Below are 19,125 nucleotides of genomic sequence, written 5' to 3' on the forward strand. Positions count from 1 at the left end.
GTGGAGATGGAATGCTGATTGTAATGATAAATTGAGTTAGTGGAAGGACAGGGAAAGCAAGATGGTTTGAAAACTGGATTGTATTATTTATCTTTTGTTCTACCATCTCTTTTCCACTGAGTCAGAGTTGGTGGCTTCTGTTACAAACAGAGTGTGGATTAGGCAAGTATGTTGGAGTTCTTGGACAGGCACATAAATGAAACTATTGCAATGGAATCTAATTGTTATCCTTTCAAAGAAACCTTTACAACCAGGTCTGTGGGGAGTAATTAAAGATGACCTGATTTTTTGAAGAATATTGACAATACCTATGTGAACAGAAAGCTGTATCAGCATTCATTTTGCTATCTTGAATGGCTCACCCAAGGGATGTCAGGCGTAGATCTGGAGACCCCATTTCTAAACTCATGACAGAGGGAGGCTCAATGGTGTTTCAAAATATATATAGGATGGACAAGATATGTATTAAGAGGGTAAATACTGTGTGTTGTCTTGCCCGATTGTTTCTTTCACAGTACAAAGAAATTGCAAATAACATATTTTTAAGCAAATTCCTTAGAAAGAATTTGCAGAGAGCAGGGTGTGAAAATATTGTTATGTTCTCTCTTTTTTTTAAAGGGGTCTTTTTATTTTTTCATGTTTCATTAGTTTTAAAAAGACAAGAAATGAAAGTAGTCCAGAAACCCAAAGAAGCAAAACCAGTGCACCATGGGAAGAAAATTGCCCACAGAGGTAAACATCAGTGTGTTGACATGAAAACATGATGTGTCTCCCCTGAAGTCTGTTGTATTTCCAAATATGGAATGTGTGTGTGCGTAGGGTAAAATGTGTTCCTTTCATTTAATCTATGAGCAACTGCATGGAGGGCATGGACAAATGAAGTATAAGAATTACAGTGATCAAAATAAAAGTTAATTGGAAATCTAGACAATGGCCCATGTTCATCCTTTGAATTGTGATTGATTCACACACACAAATGCATACATTAATATGAGAATGAGTTAAAAGCAAACAAACAACACTTCTAGATTAGTCCTGAATCCAAAATGAATTCAATTCACCCTTTGGGGTGAGAAGGGTGGGGTATAAATATAGTAAATATCATAAATAAATAAATAAAATAAATAAATAAATAATCACTGATTTTATACATATGTTTGTGTGTGTGTATTTATGTGTGCGTATGTAGATATGATTAGCAACTATTGAAATATATGTTTTAAGTTTTGTTTGTTAATCTCCTCTTTCTGTGATTATAAAAAAGGTGTAAATGACAATATATGTATGTTATTTGTTTTGCTAATGTTGTGAAAGCCTAAATACAGAATATTGTTTCAAGCATTCACCTGTTCAGGGAATATTGGATTTATTTTTGGTATTCTGCTCTCTAAATTCTTCTAGTGGTGACAACAATAGAAATATCCTTAAATACCCTATAACTATGTTTTCTGAAGATTTTTGTGTGATTGCCTGAAAAAGTATTGGCTTCCTAAAAGTGATACTATCTTCAGTCTCAGGTGGACCAAATGGTGCCATCTTTTAAATGGCATCCCACGCCATATAGAGAATTGTAGGTTTTTCTGCTAACCAATTAATAGGCCTTCTTTTTTTAAAAAAGATATGACCTTTCCAACATGTGCTGGGAATATGTTTCAGTGGTTTACTTTTACTTTTCTTTGACCCTAGTGGACTTTATAATTCTCCCAGTGATCGCAACAGATCACCAAAGTTTCCTTATTCACGACGAAGACATCCTTCAGGAGGAAGTGAAAATGATCCTGGGCAGCCATTTAGAAGAAGGTGAAAAAATAGATGTTAATTATACCATACATGCAAGACCGTGTTACAGTGTTATTTCCTTACTTTCCAGCTCAAGGTTTTTGCCAGCCTGCAGGTCATTCATTCTCTCCTCAGTTTTTCTTATTTTCTGCAATTGACACTCATTATTTTGTGGCTGCACAACTGATTGAAAATCTTGGGCTATTTTTTGTTTTCTTCTTTTCCACAAGATGTTTTGTTCTTCTACAGACCTCAGTGTACTCTCAAGCATGTTAATACTTTCTGCTTGATTCTTAATGTTCCCACTATTGGTTTATAGCTGTGGTCACTTAGGATTTTTGTGTTCACTATTAGAAGGAGTGAAAATGGAATCCTGTTGCACTTGCATGCTTATCTATGAAATGATATTAGCATCAGATTAACACAGTATTCATTGCATTGGGACTGAAATGATGATAAATTGGTTTTTATATGCTAAAACTTTACCATCATTTTTGTGTTTTCATTATTGGTTAAACATGTTCATTTTTTGCCAATATAGTTTTACTTCTTCTGTTTTAGATCTCGATCCCGTTGTAACACCAGCAGCGGTAGTGAGTCAGAAAACTCTAACAGAGAACATCGGAAGAAAAGACATAGGTGACTGACAAATTCTGTGAGAACTGAATGTATAGTTTAATTTGCAACATACAGCATTTAAGCGGAAATCTGATTGTATAGATTATTTTTGACTTACTCTTTGGATTATAATAATTAGCAGTCTTTTTAATATTATGTGTAAAAATTGATTTTCTCTCAATTATTCTTTTGCTTATTTCAGGGCAAAAATCATATGTTTTTCCTTATGCTGCTGCTGCTGTTCATCTCAGATTAGCATAGCTTTCTCTATTCAGCAAAGATGGTTACCATTTTGTCTTTTTTCTAATACCCTGAAAATATGATTTGCCCAATATCACCTGGTGGGTTTCCATGGCTGAGCAGGAATTGGAAGCACGGTCTCATAGAATCATAGAATCATTGAGTTGGAAGAGACCTCATGGGCCATCCAGTCCAACCCCCTGCCAAGAAGCAGGAAAATCGCATTCAAAGCACCGCCGACAAATGGCCATCCAGCCTCTGTTTAAAAGCCTCCAAAGAAGGAGCCTCAACCACACTCTGGGGCAGAGAGTTCCACTGCTGAACCGCTTTCGCCGTTAGAAAGTTCTTCCTAATGTTCAGGTGGAATCTCCTTTCCTGTAATTTGAAGCCGCGTCCTAGTCTCCAGGGCAGCAGAAAACAAGCTTGCTCCCCCTGACTTCCACTCACATATTTATACATGGCCCTCATCATGTCTCTTCTCAGCCTTCTCTTCTGCAGGCTAAACATGCCCATCTCTTTAAGCTGCAGACTCTTGATCATTTTAGCTGCCCTCCTCTGGACACGTTCCAGCTTGTCAACATCTCCTTTCAATTGCAGTACCCAGAATTGGACAATCTCCCAAAGTCTTTAAGGTGCACCTGACTGTAGAATTAATGCAACTTGACACCACTTAAACTGCTATAGCTCAATGCTATGGAATCACGGCAATTGTAGTTTTACAATGTTTTTAGCTTTCTCAGGCAGAGTGTGAGTGCCTCACCAAACTACAAATTCCATAGCATTGAGTCATGGCTGTTATACTGATGTCTAATTGCATCAATTCTATAGTACCAAATACTAAAACCCCACTATTTTGAATCCTTACGTTAAAGGCAAATATTTCATAAATACAATAATGGGGAAGAAAGCTTAAATCATGAGACTGATTTTACAAAAATCTATTTTGAAAAACATTATCTATTGTACACAAATCTGCAACATGTTTCCAGGGATAACAAGTTGCATAGCTTGAATATAGCTTGAGGGATTCATATGTACCTATATGCAGGTAATTCAGGCCAATATGGTCTTCGACTATTTTTTTATTTCTAATGTTTTCTACCTGATAGAATCATTAGGAAGACTGTCAGTCATGAAAGATAAATTCATCTGAGAAAACATTCCTAATACTGCTTAGAAAATTCATTCTACTAAAGCCATGACTGACAGATTTGTATGGATTAGAAAGGAATTTTCCCCCAAATCAAACTGCTTAGAGAACTTGCAGCATTTTGACATTAGTCCTCAGTATGTCTTCTTTGAGTAATGTCTCTGTTTGCTCTGTAAACACCATTCTGCTTATTCCACATTGTGATCTGTATAGTGTAGGGTGATTTGTGACAAATCTTTGGATATGAAGATTGGTGTGGGAAAATGGACTAGATTACCATTTCCTTTTAACAATTCAATTATTCTGTTCATCTGTTATTACTGGGAAGAGTGCTTGGTATTTCAAGCCATCACCATAACAGAAATGAACCAGTCCATCCCTTTATGAAGCTATAAATTAAGAAACGGTATCAAGAGCATATCATTTCTTTACTGTCTGTCAAATAAGTATAAGGAATTATGAACTCAAACTCAGCTAACCAATATCTCCATAATGATTATATCAAAAATTGGTTTTTAACTAATTGGTTTGTATTTTAAAATATATTGCTGGATTTATATTGTGTTCCATGGCACTAAGCCATATCTAGACCAAAAAATAGTTTTACAGGTTTATTGACTAGTGATTCAGATCTTTTCTGATGGTAATCCTTATTTACATACTAAACCCAACATTGTTTATGCAATATATGTTTGACCTCTTTTTTAACCTGTTGTGCATTCTGCTGTCATGTCATTAAGATTTTGACTAAATAATGTGGGATGATCTCTCACTGCAGCAAAATGTTGTTCTCAGAAGAGTTAATTATTAGATTGTTAAATGTGAGACGCTGGAGAACAGGGCTATCATGAGCGCTAACACTATGTTAGTCTGATAATAATAATAATAATAATAATAATAATAATAATAGAGTGTTTTATGTTTTCTGGGCTGTATGGCTGTGCTCTAGCAACATTTTCTCCTGATGTTTCACCTGCATCTCTGGCTGGCATCTTCAGAGGACCTTCAGATCTCTGAAGATGCCAACCACAAATCAGGCAAAATGTCAGGAGAAAATGTTGTTAGAACATGGCCATGCAACCCAGAAACCGCAAAACACCCTATTATTATTATTATTATTATTATTATTATTATTATTATTATTATTTCTATCAGACGAACATAGTGTCAACATCTCCCTTTATTCCCTTTAACCACACAACACCCCATTTATTCTGGCTGTGAAAGCCTTTGACAATACAACAACAACAACAACAACAACAACAACAGTAATAATATCATCATCTTACCTGACTCTCCTCAAGGTTAGAGGTTGGGTACAATATAGTTAAAATACATAGATAAAAACAAAAAAAAAAGCCATTAAAAACACATGTTTTAAAAACAAAGGCATAACGTTAAACCATACTAAAATCATTTTTACCAATCACATGGTAATTTAAATTGTATAGTTTAAAGCTGAATGTTTAGATCTGTAAGAAGATATAAAGCCTTTCATTCTATTTTAAGTTTTGACAGCTCATTTAGTGTTGGAGCTCTTCTGGTAGGTCTTTCTGCAGTTTTAGGACAATGAAAAGAAGGTCCTCTGGCTGACAGTTGTAAAGGTCCCCCAGAGGACCTAAAAATCTATGGGGCAGATTGTATTTGTATCTCAGCCTGCATTATGCCCTCAGACCTGCTCCATTGCCCAGTCTGCTGGAACAGGTTGTGCAGAGGACTTGGCAGAGAAGAGGGAAATATTATCTCTCAGCGCAAACAGAAACAAGTTTCGGCAGCAGACTCACACAAGTTAACTGTTTTTATCCGAAGTATGTGGCCTGCCCATTGTCATCACTACCGTGTTTGTGTTTATTGGAATGTTTATTGTATTTTATGTTTTAATGTCATTTTGATAATGTTGCTGTTGTTTGTTTTATATGCTTTGATTTTATTGCTTTATTGATTTTATTGCTATATTATGTTGTCCGGGCTTGGCCCCATGTAAGCCGCTCCGAGTCCCCATTGGGGAGATGGTGGCAGGGTAGAAATAAAGTTTTGATTGATTGATTGAGAAGTGGATGCTGATGAATAACAGACTAGATGTCAGAACAATCTCAACACACACATATACAAAGTAGCTTTAAAAAAAATCTCTGCTTAAATGTCTTCTGCTAAAATCAGTGGGATGTAGGCACATAAACTGAGATGGATTATGCTTGAAAATGTTTCTCACTTTCCCTTCCAGCTTTCATGAGTATGTGGGAAGACTGGATAATACTTTATAAGTGTTATATAGAAGTGAAATGTAATGTGCTTTCTCAGAAAATAGTGAAGATTTATTAAAATGTTGATCCCTTGGATATTAATATTAGCATGTTACTATTTCCACAGATTACGGCAAGAAAATGACATGGTTGATTCAGCTCCTCAGTGGGAAGCAGTACAGAGGCGGCAAAAGGAGAAAAGCCAGACAGATCCCAATCACCGGCGCTCAAAGCATAGATCTCGATCGTATGTTACTTTTGCTAAATGTTTATAAAATGTGAAATTATGTTTAAATGATGTTCTTATAGTTCCTGTTTTAAGCATCTTTGAAAATTATGAATATCATTGTGAAGAGAAGCGTATTATTATTATTATTATTATTATTATTATTATAACTTTATTTGTACCCTGCTAGCATCTCCCAAGGGATTCGATGCGGCTTACAACAGGCCGGAGCCCAACACAATACAACAATACAATACATAGCAAATAAAACAGTTAAAGCAGAAAACAATAGCAGTAGCAATACAACAGGACATTATTAAAAACTGAGCCGGCCGGAGTAGGGTACAGGATTAAAAGTGCTGAAGTGTCGGAGGGATATGGGATTAAAATATAAGTGTAGTGTGTGGTGAGGGTGATCTTGACTCTACTAAAGTGCTTCGTGTACAGATATGCTAGTTACTAAATTCACCAATTCCCACCATTCTTTAAAGTCATTTTCAGTATTCAGCAGGGAGGATCGTGCTCCTCTGTGAAAGTGAGGAGTTTGCTGTATACAATATCGCAAATAGATTGCTATCTATTCCCTATCTGCTAATTTAGTCTCAAGATTGAAACAAAAAATGGATTGATACAATTTTGGCCCTTTTCTGTTGATGAAATAATTGCAGTTGGAAAATGTGAAAAATTGTTTAAGAACTTTAAGCTGATTTTTATACTATTTAAATCAAAGCACTACCACATTTGTTGACTTCTTCTCCTGTTGGGATTAACATTCGATTCAGTCCCTGATGTTAGAGGGCTATAATTTGATGTTGAAAGTGATAGACGTGCAAATATATTCATAGCATGCCAGTGCATTCTTATATGCATGAAGAAAATGTGTAGCTTTTGTTCCATTGAAGTTCTGAATACAAAGAATAAGCCGGAGAATGCCATGCATTTGTATTTGAGGACTACAGTGTTTTACATAATCAAAAGCAAATCCTTCAATTTAAGGTGGTAATTCCAATAAATTTAGAGTAAAACTAGAGTAAAAGCTTAATCCCACTGTGCATTTTAAATTAGACTCCCTCTTGTGGATAATCCGAATATTGTAAATTAACTTCGAACAGCCAGGTAATTGGCCTTCTTCTTACACCTTATTTTCCTTCTTTCCCCATCACAGCCTGCTTTTTGTTACATCTTCCCTGATGAGAAGATCTAGGGAGCTTCAAAGGTTACATACCGTATATACTCAAGTATAAGCCGATCCGAATATAAGCCGTGGCACCTAATTTTACTACAAAAACCTGAAAAAACTATATATATTTTGACTCAAGAATAAGCCGAGGATGGGAAATGCAGCAGCTATTGGTATATTTCAAAATAAAAACAGATACCATTAAATTACATTAATTGAGGTATCCGTAGGTTAAATGTTTTTGAATATTTACTGTATTTATTTTTTTTTAAAAAAACCCAGTAAATTAGCTGTGTAAGTTGAAAAGTAGGGTCAACAAAACAATATGGCATCAACAACAACAACAATAATAATAATAACAATAATAATAATAATAATTTCATTTGCATCCCACCCTATCTATCTCCCCATGGGACTCAGACTGGCTTCCAACATAGTAATAGGCAAACATTCAATGTCTATATAAACAATGCAGAACTAGATATTAGATCCATAATTATATGTATTAATTTCACATATGCATTTCCTCCTGAAACATTTGCAAATCCTTTCTCTATATTTCCCTCCTGCAATATTTGTAAGCCCTATATATCTATGTTTATATCTATATAGACATCTCTCTATATCTCTCTATATATGTGTGTTTGTGTGAGAGAGTGCAATCCTGAAATATTGGCAAGCCCTTAAATAGATATATTCATATCTATCTAGACATGACTATATATATTTATGTGTTCATTTCCCCCCCACAATATTTGTAAGCACTATATATCTATATTCATCTATCTATCTATCTACCTATCTAGATATTTCTCTATATATAGATAATTATATCTAGATAGGATTTGCAGAGACTTGCAAACATGTGTGGGATGGGAAAATTCATATATAAAATAATGTATACATATATAAAGAAATACAGATACATGGAAATATCTAGATATTTATATGTATATAGGATTTGCAAATACCTGCAAACATTTGAGGGGAAAATTCATATATAAAATTAATGTATATAGATATATACAAATAATATATAGGTACATAGGGATTGCAGAGGTTTGCAGGGGCAAATGCCTATATATCTGTAGGAGAAATTAACAAATATTCCAGGGGAAAATGCTTTTATAAGATTAAGAAATATTCCTGACTTGCAAGAGCTTCTCTCCCTCTCAAGCGACTGAGGGAGGATTTGGAAAAGAAAACATAGATAAGGGAATGGAATAGTAGAGAGAAATAAATAATATATTACAAGCAATGATTTCCAGGCTCTGCTGTCTGGCTTGACCATATTATAAGCAGAGGGAGGCTTTTTCTGCCCAGAAAAGAGCTGAATAACTTGGCTTACCTTTGAGTACATACGGTTGCTTTGTGATCTTTTAATTGTCATAAAATGATGTTTTCCTGATCTTTCTTTGCTTTAAAATGGAATAAAATGCAGTAGACACATATTGACCTTAATCCAGAGAACTTGGTGTGTATTTGAACAAATCAGTCAGAACAGTAGAACCATAGTTTTTCCTTACATCCTTCTTGAGAGCTTTGCTCAGTAAACAGCTTGGGTGGTTTGCTACATCACATCTATATATAGAAGCCTTTACTATGTGTTGGTAGAGTGACTAACATAACCATAATGGCTGGCATCCTGTTCAGTAGTTATGAGGCTGCAAGCTGGGCTTACAATTTTGGGACTACTGAGACGCTTTATTTATGGTTGTTAATGACCAAATGTGACCCTCAAAATGTACATTTTCAGCCTTGCAGTGTTTCACCTGGAGGTCTTCAGGGTATTGTGGCTCGATTGACAGAAAATGACATATGTAGTACTCTCAGTCACGAGTATGTTGAATCAAGCAGTTGTAAAAAGACCTGAAGGAGCTTCTCCCGCTAGCTATTTTCTGTGTCCCCTGTGACTGGGGATGTCATTTCCTAGCATCACAGTCTGAAATGCCTGAGAAACTCTTTAGTAAGCTTTATTGGATGGATGACATTGTCAGAAAAAACTACAACTACAACATTGTAAAACGTAACTGCAACGGTTCTGTCATTGCAGTTACGTCTGACATTGCAGAGAGTTCTTTGTTGCTTGTACCTGGCTGTTAATATCATTCTCAAATAGTGAAAGATTTTTTAGATTCGTTTTTAAAACAGAAAAATATTTTGTCTTCATGCTTGAAATAGCTAGTTACTTTAGTGAACGGTGGATAACTGATCTCAAGTGTGTATGTGTGTATGGAGGAGGTGGGGAGAGACGTATTTTGGGTTTGCATTGGGTAAGAAAGCAGAATAAAAGTTTGCTTTCTTATGGAAACAGTGAACATAAAAGCTGTATTTCCTAAAGTTGCAGGATTAATTTCTAAGAGGTTGAGTCAAACATCTGTGTGGCCAAAGGGCTTTTCAAAATTATGAATAGCCATAAAAATTCCATAGCAAGTTGAAAGTTCAAAATGTTGTTTAGCTGCAAATCACGAATTCGTGTGAATTATTTATAGGAGTGCAAATGCAAGCATAAATTTTAATAAAAGAGGTGATTGGCATATGTGACTGGTTAAAAAATTGGTGAGAAGTAAAACAGATAAAAATTAAACAACACTGCCACAATCCAGTTGCTAACAAAATTCCACTGTTCTAAAATTTTCAGCTTATGAGCATCAGTGTTGAATATAGGACACTAATAATGCATTTTGGTCTTCCAGATTCCTATTTCTCTCCCCCCCCCCCCCAAATCAAAAGTATGAGCTTTATTGATTCATAAGAGGCCTTGGAACTGGGTGGCGCCACAAATTAGGAAGGAGGGAGCTCATAGCACACATCCTTGTGTGTATACATCCTCTTTTATACACTGGCATTGGGGTTTTTATAATGCAATTGTAAAAGGTAAAGGTTAATTTTAATATTATTATTATTTCCCCTTGACACTAAGTCTAATTGTGTCTGACTCTGGGGGGTGGTGCTCATTTCCGAAGAGCTGGCGTTGTCCATAAACACCTCCAAGGCCATGTGGCCGGCATGACTGCATGGAGCGCTATTACCTTTGTAAAGAAGTGTTAATCCCACTAAATGCCACCAATAATATGCGAAGAAGTATTAATGCCACCAATAATTGTAAGGAAGTTCCGAGACTGCTAAATTAAACTGCCACCAATATGTATAGAGACGCTGGTATTAAAGTCTCTGTTTAGTTGTTTGCGTTGTGAGGTAACTTTGGTAGAGTGGAATGCACTGAACGTAAAATCAATGGAGATGAGGCAGTTTTAAAATAACAAAGAGAACAAGTTTATTGTTAAACAAAGCGTATTGTTGCAATATGAAGATGTTGAACTTGGCATATGCTTGATGGTTACAATATGGCTTGGTTGAGATACATTCAGGCTTTTGATGTTACAATCTTATAAACTCCTTCTACAGTGAAGCGCTTTATTATTTCAGTGTTCCCTGTTGTGAATATTCTCACTGTTTGTCCTATACCGGATCAAACCACTGATCTCCAGTCTTCCACTACTGGCGATCCTAAAACCCCCTCTGTTAGATTCTTTTTACTCAAGCAATCTAACAAGGTTTCACCTTCAGCTCCTTTGCTGAAGAAATATTCACAAACACTTAAACTAACTGAGTCTATACTGCTTCATTTCTCAGAGTCCCTAACTGACTCTGCTCCTCTTCTCAGGGTCTCTTCCTCCTGACTGAAACTTAACTGTCACTTTCAAACCTTTTTCTCTTAAAGCTCCGCCCACCTCCTCTTCTGCCTTGTCTCCATGGCAACCTGTCTCTCACAGCTAGGCCATAGGCAACCAATGTAAAACACAAATACAGATATTAACACATTATAATTAAACACTTTATAATAAACATTTCTCTACACCTTCCCACCAAAATGGTACCTATTGATCACTCACATTTGCATGTTTTCTAACTGCTAGGTTTGCAGAAGCTGGGGCTAAAAGCGGGAGCTCACCCCACTCCCTGGATTCAAACTGTCAGTTTTTCAGTCAGCAAGTTCAGCAGCTCAGTGCTTTCAACCACTGTGCCGCCAGGGGCTCCATTATTATGTAAAGCTAATGAAGTTTAGTGGCTTTGGATTAGAAGACCTCGATTCTGAGGCATTAGTTTTCATGGATCGGTTACTCTCATTCTGTGCTTGACTAGCCACATAGAGTTGTCAAGAAGATAACATAGGAAGTATGCATGTTGCATTGACCTCCTTGAAGGAAGAGTAGAATATGAATGCATAAGTTTCTTGGAGTCTTAGCTTTGGGTAAAAGGCTGGGTGTAAATACTGCCAAATTGCCATCTGGCAGATGGTACAGGGTGACAAAGATAAGGGCAAACAGACTGAGAGATGGCTTTTATCCTAGAGCTGTGGCTATGTTGAAGTCCATGGTTTCACATTGATGTGGCATTCGGGGCTGTGTGGTGGTGGTTGGGGTGTGGAGGGATGGGGGTATTGTTTTGTGATGTGTGCCGGGGAAAGCATTTAATTTCATTCTGCAATTGCACGATGACAGTAAAGCTATTCTATTCTGTTCTATTCTGATAAAGTGGAGTAATAGTAATAAACTAAATTAATAAATAAACAGTCATCCTGATCAGTCTGCTCAGTGTGGATTAATACAGCAAGATCACTAAAAGTGTAAGAACAAACACAGACAAATAGTCCAACCTCCAAAACAGAATGCCTTTTGAATCTAGTCTCTGTCACTGAAGTTGCTGGCAGTAAAAAGGCCTGTACACCATGAATTTTAGTTTTGTTTGTCAGAAAGGACTAGTCTGTTCATTTCTAGCAATATCACAGATATGCTGAGAAAGCTAGCTAAGTGCTCACCTCAGGGTTTGGCCTTGCTGTGGTAGCTGAGATATCAGCATTATCAAAGCCATTCATGCAAGTCTTACTTGAAAAGCATGGATTGCTTTTTCATCCCCCGGTGTTTGGTTATTATAGATTGAGAAGAGGATGCCAGTCCCTCAGGAAAAGTGCAGAGTTCACAGCTGCTGTTTTGCATGAATGGGGCTTAATGAAAGAAGAAAGCGCTTCAGCATTAAGGGCTGAAAGATACTATTAAATCTCCCTCCTCCCTCAGCTGTTAACTAATGCACCCGCTTTTTGCCTTAGGGCAGTAAATCCACTCAGGAGAAAAAAGAAATAAGCAAAGAGAAAGAGGTGAGGTGCGGGAAGGGAAGAAAGATGAAAATCACAATAATACAAACCAGTATAAATCTATGGTCTTGACAACTTTGGGGGAAAATATGAAGGGAAATTGAATTATGTGTCTTTCATGTCATGTAATTGTTCTCTGAGCATAGTATTATGGAGAAGGATATGTGGCATTTGTTTGTGTCGCTTGCTTCATTAGGTGATTCAACGTGAACTCTGTTTGTACCTATAGTCCCCTCCCATCCCACCCTGAACTAAAAAAAATACACACAACAGTATGAGTTTTCCTGTGGCCAGGGGCAGGAAGGGAAATGTTGAACTGCCATGTTTTTATCAGGAGAGTAAGGTAGATATGTTATGTGAATTTTTATGTGTGCTGCTTTGGAAGGCTGTGGGAAAGCAAATTGTGATTCTGCTCAGAATTGCTTAGTCCAAGATGACATTTCCATGTCATGAAATTTGGAAGCAGTGCCCCTGCAGAAATGTTAACTAGATACATCAGTATTCATGGTTGGCACATTTCCAGCACACTGTGTTTACCCAGATTATTGTAATGACAAGAATACCCTCTTTTTGTTTGCATTTTTTAAAAGGAGGAGTCCAGATGTGCAAGCAAAGGAAGAATTATGGAGACACATTCAGTAAGTATTTCTATGGAGATGAGCAGCTTCATTTGAATAAATATTACAGCAGTATTTTTATGCATGTGGTTGTGTAACCTCTTTTATCTCTAATCCTCCAGAAAAGAACTTGTGGATCCATCTGGTCTATCTGAGGAACAATTAAGAGAGATTCCATATACCAAAATAGAGTAAGGTTTTTTTTCCATTTTGAGAAAAGTACTATTTTTGTTCCTTGAAAGTAAAATCTATAAGGAGGAGTGGAACAGAAACAGGACTCTTAAACTCTCTGAGGTTTGATTTCATTGCATATTTTTTCAACTCCCACATGTATTTTCTTTCCATCCTTTTATTGTATTGGGCTGTAAGACTTCGTGTTTCCTTTTTTTTTTTCTTTTTTTTTTTAAATTTTGTTACATACTATTACATTTTGTACATCAACCTCTTTAACATGTTGTTTTGTTGTTTTGCTCTGACATTTCCACCCCTTTTCTCTTTCCCCCCCCCCCCCCTTTTTCACCACAGTGCTCCCCTCCACCCGTCTCAAGCCACCATTCTTACATTTCATCTGTCCAAAATTTCATTTCTTCTTGTGACGGTAATTTTCCTTCCTTATTTTTTAACCCATTTACCACAAATCTTCCCCATACAGCATCAAAATCGCTTTGTTTCCATATACCTTTTTTAACCTTTAATATACATGTCAATTTATCATTTATTGCTATTTTCCATGCTTCTTTATACCACTCCTCTATTTGTATATTCATTTCTTTTTTCCAATTCCTTGCTATAAGCAGTCTTGCTATAGTTAGTAAGTTTGTTATCGCTTCTTTATCCTCCTTTTTCAATTGCTTATCTTTATATATTGATAGTAAGGCTATACTAGGGTTTTTATCTAATTCTATATTCATTATAGTTTCTATTTCTCTAAATACTTTCTCCCAAAAATTATTTACATATTTACATTGCCACCACATGTGTATATATGTTCCTGGTTCTTGACACCCTCTCCAACAATTTGTTGAGTTATTTTTATTCATATATGCTATTCTTACCGGTGTCAAGTACCACTTCCATATTAACTTGTAATAGTTTTCTTTAACTCGTATCGATAAATTTTTTAAATGTCTTTGTCCCCATAATTGTTGCCACTCTATTTCACTTATTTTTATCCCTAAATCCTCCTCCCAAATCTCTTTAAGGGTGTACTTTTTTGTTTTTTCATCTTTCATTTCAATTAGTATCTTATAAATTTTGCTAATTATACCTCTCAAGTTTTCGTGTTCTTCTACAGTCCTTCCCTTCTGTATTATTTGTTCGAATTGATTGAGTTGGCTTCCACTTCTATTAATTTTTTTTCCAGTTTATTAACCATTGTTCTAATTGTATACAATGAAACCATGACAATTTTATTTCTTTAAACTCTTCCAACATCATTTCCCTCTTCATTTCCACCTTCATCCAATCCCCTATCCTATCTAAGTTTATTTCCCTTACCTTTTTATCCATTACTTTTTTAAAAAAATTTGGGAACTTCTTTTCCATCACTATTGGGGTTATGATTGATCCCTCCTTTATTAACCTCCCCTTATATTTATTCCATACTTTCAGTATATTGCTCAACATTGGGTTTCTAATTTCCCTCATTTCTTTTCTAGTAAACTGTTTAAAAAATATATTCCAAGTTTCATCTTCCACTTTTCCTGAATCATTACTAAGCCAATCTATTCCCTCTTTTTTGACCATTCCTTCTATAACCAAACTTAATCTACTTGCTTCATAATATTTTTTTATATTAGGTAACGCCAGTCCACCCTCCTTTTGCGATCTGTACCATAATTGTTTATTTAGTCTGTTTCTTTTACTTCCATTACAGTACTTATTAATCATTTGTTGCCATCTAGTTAGTTCTTCTTCTGTAATTTGAAGTGGTAGCATCCTAAATATAAAATTTATTTTTGGAAGTATTTTCATTTTTACTAATGCTATTCTTCCAAACCAGGATAAGCGTATACCTTCGTACTCTATTAACTTTTTCTGGACTTCTTTCCTTAATGTTACTACATTTACCTCCTCTATCTCTTTTAAATCCTTAGTTATTATTACTCCCAAGTATTTTAGTTTGTTCTTAATTCTTATTCCCCTTTTGCTCTGTTCTATAAAGTCTTTTTCTTCTTTTCTTGTATAATTAAGTAGCATCATTTCTGACTTGTTCCAATTAACTTGTAAACCTGTTGCTTTCCCAAATATCTCCAAATGTTCTTTTATTCTATCCATTTTCTCCATTATATTTTCTATAAATAACAATGTATCGTCAGCGAATAAACTCACCTTCTGTTTCTCCTTTTTTCCTAACCCTTCTAAATTTTTATCATTCCTTATATTATTAGCAAACAGTTCTATCACCATGGCAAATAGTATCGGAGACAAAGGGCACCCTTGTCTGGTTCCTCTAGTCACTTTTATTTCGTTTGTCACTCCGTCATTTATAGTTACCACTGCTGAGTTCCTTGAGTAAAATTGTTTTAGTACTCCTTTTATTCTATTTCCCATTCCAAATTTATTCAATATTTCCCTTAATGTCTCCCATTCCACACAATCGAACGCTTTAAAAATATCTAATGATAATATCCCTGCTTTTTCTTTCCCCTCTTTAGCCCAATGAATTTTATTTAATGCTCTCCCTATCAAATTTGACATTTGTCTTCCTTTTATAAACCCGCACTGATCTTCTTTTATGTACTTATACATACATTTATTCATTCTATTGGCTATTATCGCGGACAATATCTTTGCATCCTGATTAATTAATGATATGGGCCTATATGACCCTGGGTCTGTTAAATCTTTATCAGGTTTAGGTATTAATACTATTAATGATTTCCTCCATGATTCGGGTATTTTATCTCCCTTCATTATTCCATTGTACAATTCTAATAATTTTGGGGTTAAAACTTCTCTAAAGTTTTTATAATATTCTGTACCTAGACCATCCAAGCCCGGAGCTTTCCCTACTTTTAATTTCTTAATAACTTCCTCTATTTCTTTTTTCTTAATAGGTTGTTCCAGTAACTCTTTATCTTTCTCCTCCAACTTACTTTCCCAGTTTTCCTCCACATATTTCCTAATTGCCTCTATGGGGCTAGCTTTGGTTTGATATAGTTCTTTATAAAATTCTTCATATACTTTCAATTTTTCTTTCATAGCTCTACATAATTTACCTGTTTTATCTTTTATCGTATTTATCATTCCTTCCATTTTCTTTTTCTGTGTTGATTTGGCTAGCATCTTTGAATTCCTATCACTAAACTCAAAATATTCCCTCCTTAAGTAAATTAAATTTTCTTGAACTTCGTCTATTTCCATTTTATCCAATTCCTCTTTTTTTGCTCTTAACCTGGCATAAATTCGTGTATCTTTATTACATATGCTTTTTCAATCTCTTCTATTTCTCTTTCTAAATTCCTTTTCCTTTCTTCTTGCCTTCTTTTTAAGTTAATTGTCTCTTTTATACATAACCCCCTCTGGTCACTGCTTTCATAGTGTCCCATAGAACTCCCTTTGTCACCCCCTTTTCATTAAAGCCCCATATTTCTTGCCATTCTGCTTGCACTTTATCTACTATCTCTTTGTGATTTAGTATTCTTGTATTTAACCTCCACCTTTTCATTTTGTCATAATCACATTTCAACGCAATCTCAATTGAAACCAAAGCATGATCCGAAACCTTAATCATACCTATATCAGCATTTAGTACTTTACTTGTCATATTTTTGGAGACAAAAATATAATCAATTCTTGTATATACCTTATGTACCGATGAATAATATGTATATCTACTTTCATTCCCTTTTACCAATCTCCACACATCCTTTAATTGCCATTTATTCATTACTCTACTTAATTCCGTTGTCTCATTATTTCTAGCTTTTGATGCTATCGTAGTTTTATCCTTCTTTAAATCCATACAGCAATTACAATCTCCTCCAAATATTACATTTTGTTGATGGTAATTCTCTATTTGCTCTAACACTTTTTCATAAAATTCTTGCTGTTTTACATTTGGTGCGTATACATTTACTAATACATATTTTTCCTCCCCTATTTCCCCATACATTATTATATATCTTCCCTCTTCATCTTTCAATACCTTGTTTATGACAAAATTACATTTCTTTGCTATTATTATTGCTACTCCTCTTGACTTTGATGACCCAAAAGATGTTTCATAGTTCCTTATCCAGCTCGACTTTAGCTCGTTTGAGCCCCGCCTATTTTGATGTGTTTCCTGTAGGAAGATGAGGTCCGCTGCGTCCTTCTTCAGTAAAGATTCAATCCGCCTTCTCTTAATTACCGTCCCCAACCCTCTCGTGTTAAGTGTTGAAATTCTTAATTTATGGGACATCATTTCCATTTCCCTTTAAAAGCTTTTTTGTGGCTTGAAACAACGTGAACCCTTGTCCCTTCGTGTTTCCTAATAAGTACATTTGTTATTCATTTTGAATCATGTTTTTCCCATTAACTATAGTGTACTAGTGTATATCTCAACTCTCAAAATTGTAAATGTTCATATCCAAAACATGAGGCAAGGCACAGTCCTTCTCACAGTGAATATTAATATGAAAAGGGTATTTTTCTGGCAAATGTTAATTTTGGTGAAATTCTTTTCTATCCCTCTTTTGAGAGAATTATGTAAGACCTGAGAGGGAAACAAACTTTGTAACTTGAATAAGGAATAATAATTTGTTGTTGTTCATTTGTTCAGTTGCTTCCGACTCTTCGTGACCTCATGAGCTAGCCCACGCCAGAACTCTAATAATAATAATAATAATAATAATAATAATAATCAACTTTATTTATATCCCGCTTCCATCTCCTCTGAAGGGACTCGGGGCGGCTTATAAAGGCACCCCAGGGTGCATATATAACACAGAACAGGTAAAAATAGTACATAAGTATAAAACAAGTCATATAAAATTTTAACAACAACCCCTGTCAACACACATAGCATAAAATCAAAATAATATAATTTTGAAAACAACAGTAGATAAACTAGCTGCCGTCAATTAACAAAGTGCCAAGTGTCAACTTCATATGGGCCCATTCAGTCTACTCGAGGTCAAAAGCCATGTTTTCAGGTTGGAACGGAAGGATTGAAGGGTGGGGGCTAATTTAATCTCTTTTGGGAGGATATTCCAGAGCTGGGGGGGGGGCACCACTGAGAAGGGCCCTCTCTCTCGTCTCCACAAACCACACTTGAGACAGTCGTGGGACTGAAAGAAGGAAGATATGTATTCGACCTGGAAAACCTCTGAAGCTACACAAAAATAAATGTGATTCATTCAGTTCCATATTGTTTTGGTCAGGATTGTGAGAGACCGTACTGTAGGGATTCTTCATACACAGCTGCTTGACATACATCTATCACTCACCCTTACATAGCAAATCCCAATACAGAGCTGAGCTTTATTTATATTAAGAGAAATCATTGTAGGAACAGATTGAGAAAAGGCAATTCTACACTCCTTTCCCAGATCCTTGCTGTACTTTTCACACAAATCCCCACACCCTTCTAATATGGTTTGTGTCATTTCTGTATTCTAACATGTAGTACAAGGGTGGGCAACTTGGAGGTCTGCACCCTGTAATATTGCAAACACATTTCCTTCTAATCTCCCTTGAAGAGAGTAGGGAGCATTTTTATGATTTACAGTATTAGCTCCTCCTAGGCCCAGGAGAGGCCCCTTTTTACAGCAGGAAGAAACCTAGGCTTCTTTTACACAACTGAATAAAATCCCACATTATCTGCTTTGAACTAAAATATATGGCAATGTGGACTCAGGGCCTCTCCACACAACCATATAACCCATAATATCAAGGCAGAAAATCCAACGATTTTCAAATCTGCTTTGAACTG

The 19,125-nt window shown here is 35.6% G+C and overlaps 1 protein-coding gene across 3 annotated transcripts in view; it reads left to right on the forward strand.

Annotated features, from left to right (window-relative positions):
- Nucleotides 1-19,125, forward strand: part of EPB41L4A (erythrocyte membrane protein band 4.1 like 4A) — a 103,375-nt gene that overhangs the window by 75,454 nt on the left and 8,796 nt on the right. For all 3 annotated transcript variants that reach the window (XM_060761894.2, XM_060761895.2, XM_060761896.2), the window contains 6 exons: nt 649-732; nt 1,687-1,800; nt 2,341-2,418; nt 6,158-6,277; nt 13,182-13,229; nt 13,331-13,399. In XM_060761894.2, the coding sequence (XP_060617877.2) occupies nt 649-732; nt 1,687-1,800; nt 2,341-2,418; nt 6,158-6,277; nt 13,182-13,229; nt 13,331-13,399 (513 nt within the window). The remainder of the gene's footprint in view (nt 1-648; nt 733-1,686; nt 1,801-2,340; nt 2,419-6,157; nt 6,278-13,181; nt 13,230-13,330; nt 13,400-19,125) is intronic.

The sequence above is a fragment of the Anolis sagrei genome, chromosome 2 (genome assembly GCF_037176765.1).
Source record: "Anolis sagrei isolate rAnoSag1 chromosome 2, rAnoSag1.mat, whole genome shotgun sequence".
NCBI classification, from domain to species: Eukaryota; Metazoa; Chordata; class Lepidosauria; order Squamata; family Dactyloidae; genus Anolis; species Anolis sagrei.